Source organism: Vidua chalybeata, chromosome 13, assembly GCF_026979565.1.
Source record: "Vidua chalybeata isolate OUT-0048 chromosome 13, bVidCha1 merged haplotype, whole genome shotgun sequence".
NCBI classification, from domain to species: domain Eukaryota; kingdom Metazoa; phylum Chordata; class Aves; order Passeriformes; family Viduidae; genus Vidua; species Vidua chalybeata.
In genome coordinates this window covers 18,494,599-18,506,496 of record NC_071542.1, presented here as the reverse complement: position 1 = coordinate 18,506,496, position 11,898 = coordinate 18,494,599, and the positions used below count along the sequence as shown (strand labels likewise).

General features: G+C 46.8%; 1 protein-coding gene across 1 annotated transcript; it reads right to left on the bottom strand.

Annotated features, from left to right (window-relative positions):
• Nucleotides 1-132: 132 nt before the first annotated feature.
• On the bottom strand, nt 133-11,100 carry HACD3 (3-hydroxyacyl-CoA dehydratase 3). The gene is made up of 11 exons (XM_053954589.1): nt 10,988-11,100; nt 10,550-10,592; nt 9,436-9,509; nt 7,378-7,542; nt 6,412-6,463; nt 5,927-6,037; nt 5,192-5,319; nt 4,572-4,684; nt 3,966-4,072; nt 3,060-3,191; nt 133-2,106 (listed from the first exon to the last, which is right to left on the bottom strand). Exons 1-11 carry the CDS (start codon nt 11,072-11,074, stop codon nt 2,030-2,032), a joined length of 1,089 nt encoding a protein of 362 aa, XP_053810564.1. The 5' UTR covers nt 11,075-11,100; the 3' UTR covers nt 133-2,029.
• Between the last annotated feature and the right edge of the window lie 798 nt (nt 11,101-11,898).

The following is an 11,898-nucleotide window of genomic DNA, read 5'->3' as shown; positions in this document are numbered from 1 at the left end:
GCTGTGTGGCCCAAAACACTGACCTGGTGAAGGTTCAGGTCCCAGCTGTTTATCTCAAGTTAAATATCAAATTATACAACTTCCTGAGAAGTTGTATAATTTGAAAGAACAAACAACTGAACTAAAACAAAATTTGGTTGTAAATATTTATTAATAGAAACACATTCTTTCTGAAGGACTAAAATTCAGTAGTGTAAGATCCATGACAGCTTGCACTAGGTACCACAATTTCACTGATGAATACATATGGATTTCATAACAGAGGTTTAAATGCCCAGAGAAGAAATTAAAGTATGAAAATGATGCTTGCTGTTCTTTTACTCAGCTAATTCAACCCTTTTACATACTTCAAACATAGGTACAGTGTGTGCTAAGTGAAATATTGTGTAAATAGTGCTCAACTCTCCTGAGTAAAGTAGGCTGAGCTTCTCCCAAAGAGAAGTTGTATCACGCCTCTTGTTGACAGAACACAATTTGTGAAATGCAGCGTGGAGCTTGTACTGCTTCTTTGTTATAAGTCTCCTTATAACACTATTTCATTTACAGTAACAAGCACTGGGTCCATATCACAAACCTTCTGCTGTTTGTTACTTTTAATATATATAAAATAATTTTTTGGAGGGATCTTATTGTTTTACAATAGAAAAAGATAAATGGTAACATGGCACTAAGCTAATCTCAGCTTGTGTCTGTTCTGGATTGCTGGCATTGCTCTGCAGTGCCTTGGGGCAGTGGCAGTTGGGAAACAGCCTGTTCATAACCACAGTACAGTTTAAAGTAAACTTTCTGTACATTTCTAAGCTGGGTTAAGGAGGCCAGAGGAATCTGGGATCAGCTACGGGAGGCTCGGTGTGAAGAAGGACATGCTGAAATAAAGTCAGCTGAGGCAGAGGTTGCCAGGTGAGACAGCAGATGACCTGAAATGTGGGGGGAACTTCACTTTGGTGGTGGTGGTTAAAGCAAGCAAAGAGAAAAGGGTCCTTCAAACCCTGTGTGAGACCTCCCTTACTAAGATTTGATATGTGCTATCTAAATAATACAGTTTATTTGACCCCCTGTTCCATCCCCCCAGGAGCCAGTCAAACCATACACACCAACTTCTCTGCTGCACCTCTAAATGCAGGTAGAAAAGTGACTTTGCTACTTTGCTGAAGGCTGTAAATACAGGAGCCACAGCCCTGCCAGGACGGATCAGAGGGGCCCCATCTCCCATGAGAATTCCACATTCTCCCTTTGCATGGGTTGGAGTTCTGTTGGGGTCCACGTGCCAGGGAAAGCTGGTACCTATGTTCCCTTGTTTTGTTACATTTCAGTGCTTGCTCTACCAACCAGGAAAGCATTTCTACTCTCAGTGGCAGCTTCCTTTCCCTAATGACTGGACAGGATGTGTTGCTACAGGAATACACATTGCTATGGTCCACACAGAGCTCCTATTCTGTTAAGGCTCAACTAGAAAGAGACTAAGTTGGTAGCATTTAAATCAGCATTAGCTACTTCCAGTTTTCATTCTGCACCATCAATAATGCTGCAGAAGAAAATGGGGGGAATATACTGAGCAAGTTTGTTGATAAACACCCAAACACAGCACAGTGGCCTCAGACTGTGCCTCCTCCTGCCATCAAGGTGCCTCCCAGGAACAGCACAGGCCAGCTAAAAGCATATCCCACATCAGAAGCCCTATCTGCATGCAATATTGAAAGAGCAAATCTCCAATGAAAAGATAAACACTATTTCTAGTTAGTGCTGCTCCACTGATTATAAGCATATCATATGCAGATAATAGGATTTCTTTCTAATATGCTGGTTGACAGGATACAAGTTTAAATGTTCAATGGTAAATGCCATGCATAGATGATAGAAAGGGAACAAAATCCAGTATAAGGGAACGTTACCTGAATTCACTATGAAATCATGAAATCTAGCGTGGTCATTTCATTTTACAAAATTCTTGCATTACAGTGGGTAAAACCGTAAGAATTAGAGGCTTATCTTGTCCCCAAGTGAGATAAGAAAGCATTGCAGTCCTGCTTCACTTCATCTTTCTCTTCTTTGGTCCAAGGTGCTGTTTCCTTTGCTTGTAGAGGTGACGGAAGTTTACAAATACCCCTGGAAAAGAAGGAAGTGTTTAGGTAGGACATCATTGCATCTTTTTATGCTAAATGGCTGTACCAAATCTAAAGGAAAAATAACAGAACCAAACTAACCCAACCACCACATAACAAAACAAATTATTTAGGGGTGTGTATAGCAGTGAAAGCTAATTCAAGTGTTTTCTTGCTGGCTGAGGCAGGAGTTGCTGCACAGGCTGTTGGTAAAGAGCTGCTTAGACGGTTTGTTTGTCACCTTTAAGAAGTTGTGACACCAGCTGTGCAGAGCTAAGGAGGATGAACCAGGTATTTCAGAGTGAAACTCAACTGAAGGGTGGCTTTAAGCAATGTCTCTGAGCAGGAGAAATCTAGTGAAAGTTCAGTTTAAAATTCTGGGTTAGATTGTGGTGAGTTGTGGATACCCAAGGTGGGTGTGGGTAGGAGGAAGATAAATTGTGTTTACAGGTGTAACAGAAACCAACTATGTCTCAAGCAGTTTTTCTTCTTTAAATATACTATTTAAAGAGAGTTCTATATTGTCTCCTGGAAAAACATGACTTCACCTTGCATTTGTGATTATATTGCAACATTTCACTAAATTATTTTAATTTGAAATTATGTTTATATTGCCACTACATCATTCCAAAGCTCAAATACCCCCTAAAGGGTGAAACTAAGTATACTATAGTTATAAATACATGTAAAAATTATTCCTTTAACCCAAGTTTACGCTGCTAATTTGTTCCCAAGATCACCTTTTTGGAGGGCTAATCAGAGCTCATTGGAGGTGTGTTCCACTCCATCACTGACAAATTTACATGAACATTTCTCAAGAATAATGCTTAACCTTAGGCAATTTTGTGTTGCCATGGTCCCCAAGATGCAGGAATTTCATTTTCTTTGAAAAATCAAGTTATTCAGGGGAAACTGGCCTTTTTATTTCAATATTGAGAAAGAGAATTAAATACTTACCTAAAAACAAGGCTATAAGATATATTTGAAGCACAAATGGAAACTGGATTGTGACATTCAGTGGATTTGGCAATCCCAGGCTAAATTTCCCGGTTTCACTGAAGATTGGAATGGATTGAACAATACAGACAGCTGAAAGCAGAAGGTCACCATCATTACCAAGCACAGATAAAATATATAATTACGCAGCCCACACCAACTATTTCAGCATAGTCCCTTCTAATTTGCCAGCGCTGATTAATGACAGCAATTTTGAAGGTGTTGAACATGCAGTAGGGTGGGAAGCACCTGGCTGAGGGGGTGCAGCAGGGAACCTTCCTGGTGAGACTCTGTTCTCACGCACAGCTGCAGCCCCAGGGCCTGTGCCAGCAGGATTTGCCATCCAGAAATAGCCCCAGCAATGAAACAGGCACACTCCTCCCCCTGCTCTGTGTTGGGCAATGCCCAAAGCTCCTCCAGGCTCACAGGCACAGGTTTGCAACACAGGAATAAGCCCCTGCCTGTCCTCTGCAGTCATTTACAAGATAATATCAGGACCTGGGAGCCGGTGTGAACCCAGGCCAGGCTGAGCAAGTCAGGCCCAGCAGACAAAGCTTTGGTTCAGCAGAGGGAAGTGAGCACTGGCATCCTGTGCAGCTTGTTCTTGTTCCATTTGTTCATGCAACCTGTCGTTGCCTTCCCCCTCCAGAAAGGGAGTCTTTCCTCCAAAAGGAAGACTTCACATCAAGTTGAAAATAGTATTTGATTCAGTATGAAAGACAAAATGCTTGTATTTGGTTCACCTCAAAGCAAATCTATTTATCTGTTGTTCTATTCTACTATTTTAAGTCCAGCTGCCAAAAAAAGAAATCGAGTTATTTTCCTAGCCTTGAATTCATTATTTAGTAAACTGTTTTAAGGAGATACCTTCTGCCAAGCCCCCTAAGGGGTAGAGAGGGATCCAGACAGTGTAACGGAGCCAGGTGAGTGGTTTCCATTCAATTCCAATGCAGGAAAGCATGTAATAGGGATACCTACAGTGTGAGGAGAAACAAACACTTTAAAATGGAAACTACTACTAGAATTAGTCCTGTGTATATACACTGTGTGCTCAACACAATTCCCAAATGACACAAGAATATTCAAGGCATTGTCCCTGTGGATGATGATGGGCACACAGTTACTGGGCAGTTTACAGGGCTCAGGCCATTCTGAACAGGGATGAAGGCAACTGCCTGGCTGCCTAATAAACCTTTCAAAATACTTTTTTTCAAAGATAAAAACCTCATTTAACAATGGAAATTCAAAGCACCAAAGAAATAAAAAAATATGGGCAGTATCACTTTCAGACTCCAGCCCTGCCTTAGCTTTTGGCAGATGAAGGAAGGCTGTGAACAGTCCATGACTCAAGGAGCTCTTCTCCTCTGGGGCCAACTCTTCCAAAAAATACAAAGATCAAAATCTTCTTTATAGAGTTATTGGGAACAACCACTTTGTTCTGTGCACACTTGATAGGAGGAAAATCCCACCAACCTGAACAGCTCAGTGATACTCCAGAAATAAAATATGAAGAACACCACAGGTTTGCTCTGCATTTCCTCCAAGCTTCCAAGGATAACAAACAAAACAAAGTTTCTTCCAAACACCTATTAAAGAAAAACATATTAAGGAACATTCACTCTTCATCACAAGGAAGGGCGAGTCCTTGCTGTCAGAAACACAAGATATCTACTCCTCACACATCTGAGCACACAACTAACTCACAGCTGTGCTGTGACCTGCTTCTCACAAGTAGGCATCTTGCCCTGTATTTAGGTACAATCCAAGGGATCCAGTCTCAAATCACCCATCCTCATTTTTATGCGCAACAACCACAACCAGGATAAAAAGGGCACTGGCACCAAATCAAAATCATGTACTTTGATCAGCTTCTTGCTGTTGCTGTCCTGCACTCCCTACCCAGGTGATGGAAGGAGAGAGACAGCCTGTCACAGCCAAGACTGGGAAGCATGGATTCCTGTCTCATGAATAAGAAATCCTCTAGTCCAGTGCCAGTGAGGTTGCATCACTTACTTTAGGAGAGTCTCAACACTTGTGTAAAATAAACATTTACTTTAAACATAAGAGTAGGGAGAAGAATTTAAAAACACAACCTGCACTACAGAAGGGATCAGCGGTGATCTGACCAGTCCTATTAGTGAATTCATGATCTCCATTAATGCCAGGGTCTGACAGAAATACATCATATCAGAAATAGTGTGAAATGTGTCATAGAAGGAATCTGTAAGACACAGGAAACCAACCATTTTAGAGAACAAATGAATTTCCATGCTCAGGAAGGTGGTGCAGCAGCACAGCTTGTGATAACAGGATTCTAGTTGTATTTGAGAAAAACATGATGCATAATTACATAAGTTCTTTATAGGCCTTATCTTGAACTCACAGCAGCTGGGGCAGAAACACTGCTCCATTTCACACACAGAAGGATCAAGAGCTATTTCAGTAACTGCCTTACAAAAAAGGCAATAGTGCTGTACTTCAACAGAATGGATCGTTCTTGCCTCAAAAACAAAATATTCTGTCCAGATCATTTTCAAAAACATTGACATTGCAGTCAGCGAGACATTTTGCTTCAGCTGATTTTGTTAGAGGTGATCCAAGTATCATTCACAGAGTACACAGCTGTGACTTAAAAGGGGACAGTATTTTCCTGCCCTTGACACTAGGATGACCTTTGAAAGGCTTTTGTTGTGCTCTTTGGCAATGCATTCAAGGTTTAGTTCCTAAATATGTCTCCCTTTAGATTTTGCTATTTAAAAAGTCTTAAAAACAACACTGAAAATCAACTCAAACCCTCCAATATAAATAAAATAGTGTTCATTACTTGCCTTTTCCTAAGATGAACAGTCGTACTGTCATGTTCACAAAAATCCAAGAGAATCCCAAAAACTGTACAAGATTATACATGATTAGGTAGCCCTTCTTCAGGTGTTTGAAAGCTAAAATCAATAATAAACACATCAGGTGAGCAGAGTACAATAGTAATAGAGCAGCAAACCAGGCTTTCTCAGAATAAAGCTTATAAGGAAAAGGGAAGTTCTTGATTGTGATAAAAGCATTGTTGGGTGCACTGGGGGTTTTGCTTTTGCCATCATCTGCCAGAACTCAATACTTGCTGGTCAGATTTTTGACATTCCTTGGAAATTTCAGTCCATTTTTATTAAATTTCTAATAGTTCACAATACAATACAAAGATCCCCCTCCAAGACACACCGAGCCACTCAAAACTGCTCCTTAAGAGAGTCAAGGTTCACAAAGTGTGAACAAACTTTCTAAATCCCACTTTACCCACTAAAAAGATGCAGTTACTTACGGTCTTTTGGGACTCTGGATTCTATTTTCATTTTGTTAATCTTTTCTTCTTCCTTAAGATGAAGGATAAGGTTTTAAAGACTTACTGTAATTAGCAAGTGATTTGTTAACTATACTACTGCAAAGCTGGTAGGTTTAAAACTCAGCCAAGCAGCCAGTAGCTAGGTTTAAATTTTCACAAGCATAAAACAGGACATTCATCATCCAGAAATTATAGTACAGTGAAAGCCAGAGGGTGTTAACCAGTTATCCTGCCCTCACCGTGTGGTTTGTTCTAGTAATTAGATGCTTGTGCTGAAAAAGCCACTGCTTTCTGTGTTAATTCTCAGTTATGACTGTGCTGTTTCTTACAGGACCCACCAGCAACCTGAAGAGAACAGAGAACATCCAGCCCAGGTTCTCTGCCTGCCCTTCCCAATGCTCCTGGGCCTTGGCATTGCAGTGCCCCTCTCTGCTCCGTGCTAAGCTCATGGCTGCAGAGGGGAACAGGGCAGTGTTTGTTGTAAAAGGGATTTGCAGGAATGTGGTCTGTTCAAGCCTTTTTCAAGTCCATCTTGCACCTCCCCACCACAGTAAGCTGCTCAAGCTCACCAGATGGTGGGAATGCACCAGCAGGGCCAGCCGGGGTTTCAGGAAAGCCTCAGCAATCCCTGCTTCCCAGCCAGCCAATGTCCAGGATTCACTCCTTTGGGATCCACATGGCAGAGTGACATGATCCTCTATGGATCAGCACACTGGGCAAGGAGCACATGCAAGGAGCCTCCAGGTCCAGTTCTAACCAGAAATGTGCCTATTTCCAAATTCCTGCTTACAATTTGAACCACTTAACCAGCTCTGTATAGAACAGCAATAACAATCAGCATGCCAAAAACTCCTGGTAAATGAAGAATGCAGGTTCAGGCACAGGAGAACAGCTGTCCTTGCTTTGTAAGTGGCAGCACAAGCTCCAGGTGCCCACAGGACTCACCTTCTCCTTCAGCTCCATTTCAGCATCCGACTCATCCAGCCAGCGGTCGAAATCGGGCGCCAGGAAGAGCGGGCGCTTCTCCTGCTTGGTCAGCCTCTCCCACCAGTTACTCTCCTTCTTCTGCACAGTGATGTTCAGCTGCCTTTGGGTCATCCTGCACACAGGCTGGGGGCAGACACATCACCAACAGTCCGATGAAACGAGCTCTGAGGCTGAGTTGATACCCAAGCTCCCCTTATCAAGGAGGCACGGATGACACAACCACTGCAGCACAAACGTCTCTCTGCCACCCAAGGCATGGAAGCAAAGGGCAGTCCAGTTGAAGATGGCAGCTGTGATGGTTGCACAATTTGATGAGCAGCCTGCCCATATCACAGCACCACTGCATCCCACCACAGAGCTAGCAGAGACCCCAGTGCCAGCCTTCTTAGACAGAACCCCTGATCTTGGCTTTATACCTTCTTGCACTTAGTACTGTGAGCCACCCACCTCCTCTAGCCAGCAGTAAAAATAACACTGCCAGCAGCCACAGCTACGTGTCTAAACAGGGGACCCCATGTGACACCTGCTGCACCTAGAGAAGGAGCTAAGAGCCTTAGGGAATGCCTGGAGATAAGGTGAGCTGACAGAGCAGGCAGTGTGGTCACTGCCACCCCACAAGGCCTCTCCACCTGCACAGTGGCGGCCCAGAAGCTCTCCATCCTTACAGTCCACAGCATTGTCACCTTGGAGCCCATGGCACTGTCACCTTGGAGCCCTTCTGACCACTGAGGCTGATCCACATGGCACTGCCTGTCAGACCAGCTGAAACTGCTGCACGAGCTGCACTCCTAACTGAGCACATTACACCAGCTCTGCTCTGTCAAGGCTGGCTGGATGCTCCTCAGACATCTGAAGGCTGCAGCTGTAATTTACAGCTACTACACCTCATCCCTGCCTGCCACAGGCTCCATTTCTCACTGCTGGCACCAGCAAGGGGAACTCATGCTACACATCAAAACCAAAGGAGAAAAACCTGGACTGTGATACTGCCTGGTCCTGACCATCTGTAGTTACAGAGTTCAGTCTGTTCTCCAATCCCTCCACAGTGACTCAGAGTGACAGCTTTGGGAAGGAGGCTGCTCTGCAGAGGCAAGGACTTGCCTTCCAGGCCTGGCTCACAGCAGAGCCAGTGTCTGCCAGCACAGGCAGAGACAGGCACCTCTCCCACACTGTGGGCCAGGCAGATGATAAGGCAGTGACCAGACCCTGGAACCAAGAGCTGTTCACTGTCTGCCATACCACACCTGGCAGGAGCCACACCAGAAACATGCCTGCTGACAGAGCCTGGAAATTCCCCCTCCGATGGTTTCCCTCCCTTCTCCTTCCCTGACGAAGAGCAGAGCTGAACGGTGGCTCCTGGTCGGACTGGAGCTATCCCAAACTCAGCCAGGAATAAGCAGCACAAATCGTGCCCCAGGAGCAAAGCCCAAGTTCTCCTGTGCCCCTAACAGCTCTGAGAGGTAGGGACAGACCTCACAGCCACCTGTGAGTGACAAAGAGGGACGGCTCTTTGAGCCAAGCTCTTTCCACTCAGACTGCAACTGGAATTAAGGAAAGACTTCTCCAACAGGAGCCACAACATATCACAACCTAAGAAATCTGCTCAAGCCAGAAACACAAATTCTCCTGACTCTCTTCTTTTGTCCAGCTACAAAAGAAGCCATGAAACATCACATTAACTGCACAATGTTCCCCTGACCTCCAGTCAAGGTTGCATCAGACAACACATTACCAGATGCTCCTGTTGTTTTGCTGCTTTAAATCCTTTAAAAAACTTTAAACTGCTGGGTAACAAGTGACAAGCAAGTATGTAGTAAAGCTGGTCCATGTAAGCACCAGCTCCAGTGAGGTGATTTGCATTAAAACAAGACAATGGCACACAGGACTGCCACACAGTTGGCTGTTACAGAAAAATTTAAACAGTATATTGGGAACTTTATGCAGAGCCATTTCCCTTTCAAGTTCTTCAACATTTATTTTTTTCTTTGCAAGAATTAGAGAAGTAAAAATACCTACTTTAGGCTCGACTGGCTCCAGGAATTCGATCTCAAATTCATATATGTTGTCTCCTTTGGCACCGTGACCCTGGGCTAAAAGACAAGAATTGACAGTGTGAGGTTCCACACACTCCACCTGCAAAGGATGCTTTGTACACAGAAACATTCAGCACTTATTCACAGCATTTTCTTCCAGCCTTCCTCAGAGCCAAGAGGAAACCACACAATAACAGGGAAGACACCAAAATGTTGCTTGGAGGGGCAGATGCAGGAGTCAGCAGCTGAAGCTGCTGCAAGTCTGCATCACGCTGGAAAAGGGTCCCTGCTGCAGGAAGCCAGCGTGTCAAATTCCCAAAAGAGGGGATGAAAAGGTTGCTCATGGATAACTCAAACCCAGCAGAAAATCTCCTGCCTTTGGGGGATCCAGCCTCCGCACAACACAGCACCCAGGGAGATGGGTGCTGCTGGGTGTGTAGGAGGGTGATGTGGGGAGTCCCTCCCAGCAGCAGAAGGGCACTTCTCAGGGTTCATTTGTCATCTCCCACATTGATCCTGTCCCCGGAAGGGCTCCAAAACTGCACACTGTGTTTAATTCCCACCCTTCCACGCTGTAAACTGATCCTGAAGAGAACACGATGTGCAACACCCTCCTATCAAATGGCCTGGCTGCGGCTCACCGAGGAGGCAGCAGCTCCTAATGAGACATCTTAAAAAATTCCATGGTGCTGGAATGTGCAGATGTCCAGCTGCAAAAAACCCATCTTTCAGGGCGAGATCTGCTTTAGTTTCCAAATGGAGCACTAGTTCCTGATGTGGAGGCTTGATAAGAATTGCACACCAGAAGGAAAAATTGCTGTGAGTTATCTCTGGGGTTTGGCTGGCCCGGGATGGGAAGGATATATAGAAATTCCACTGATATTTAAATATGGGGAGGTTGGGGTTTTCTTCTTAGATAAGATAGGGCCTGTTGTGGTTACCAGGGCTGGAACACAGAGGTCTGTGGACATCTGAACGTGCCCAGCCCGGTGGCTCCTGCCACTGATGGGAACCAGGCACCCCGCGATGGGGACAACTGGGACGGCGGCAGGCCTGGCGTCGGGGCCAGGCTGAGACCCCCCCGATGGAGCCCCTACCTCTGAAGTGCAGGACATTATCGGTGATGGTGATGTCCGGGTTCTGCGGAGGGAGAACACGCGTTAGTTGGAAGCTCACGAACCCGCGGGGGTCCCGCCGCCCCCACGCCAGCACGGCCCTCCCCGGACCGCCGAGCCCCGCTGCGAGACCCCCCCGCTGCCGCTGTCCCCGGGGGGATCCGCAGGTGAGCCACCCCTGGGGGTCCCGCAGGTGTTCCCCGCCCGCCGGTGAGTCTCCCCCGCGGGTGTCCCGCAGGCGAGTCTTTCCAGGTGTCCCGCAGGTGATTTACCCCGGGGTCCCCCCCACACACCCAATTCCCCACAGGTGTCCCCGCAAAGCGTTCCCCAGGTGTCACCCCCGGGGTGTCCCCATGTCAGTCTGCCCCCCCCCCCGGCAGGTGAGTCCCCCGCGGGTGTCCCCCGGTGTCGCGGCCGTACCCGGACGTCGCTGAGGTCCACGCGCAGGAAGAGCTCGCGGTGCCGCTGCGCCCAGTGCACGTGCGGCCGCAGGCTGGGCCCCGCCATCGTCCCGGCCCGCACCGGCCCGCGCCGCCCCCGCGCCTGCGCACTCCGACCCCCGCCGGGCGAGCCCCGCGCCTGCGCGCGCCGCGAGGGGCGGGCGGGGCGGCCGTGGCCGGGCTCCCTCAGGGGTCCCGGCGGCCTCATGGGTGGCGGTCATTGAGCCACGGCGTGTTCTAGGCTGGGAAAGCCCTCCCGCATCCCTTCTGACCATTCCCCAGCACTGCCGAGGCCGCCGCTAAGCCATGCCCTCACATCTGCGCGGCTTTGAAATCCCTCCGGGATGGGGACTCCAGCGCTGCCCCGGGCAGCCCGTGCCACAGGCTGTTCAACAAGCCTTTCTGTGAAGAAATTTTCACTGATACCCAAACTAAACCTCTCCTGGCACAACTTAAGCCTGTTTCCCTTGTCCTGTAGTGTGTTACATGGTAGAAGAGACTGACTCCATCTCAGCCATGACAGGAGATGCTGATAAGAATTTAGCAAATAGCAATCATGCAGCCGTACAACTTGTTTAAACTCTTACACTGTCATTACATGCCCCAGGACCTTCTGCTGGCCAAGCACTGACACAGGTTGTCCAGAGAAGCTGTGGCTGCCTCATCCCTGGAAGTGTTAAAGGCCAGGTTGGATGAGGCTTGGAGCAACCTGATTTAGGTGGCCTTGCCTATGGGTGAAACTGGCAGAGCTTTAAGGTCCCTTCTGACGCACATTATTCCACTATTCTATCATAATAAGGCTAAAAACGGACAGCAGTGACTTGTTTCCAAAAAGCCCACCACTCACTCCTTCAGCAGCTCACACAAGGGCCCCTTCCCCTTGGCCATCCT

Coding starts and splice junctions, on each gene's coding strand:
- HACD3 (XM_053954589.1), bottom strand. CDS start 11,074: ATGGCGGGGCCCAGCCTGCGGCCGCACGTGCACTGGGCGCAGCGGCAC. Junction 10,593..10,987: donor TGGACCTCAGCGACGTCCGG/GTACGGCCGCGA, acceptor CTCCCTCCGCAG/AACCCGGACATCACCATCAC. Junction 6,464..7,377: donor AAATGGAGCTGAAGGAGAAG/GTGAGTCCTGTG, acceptor CTTCATCTTAAG/GAAGAAGAAAAGATTAACAA.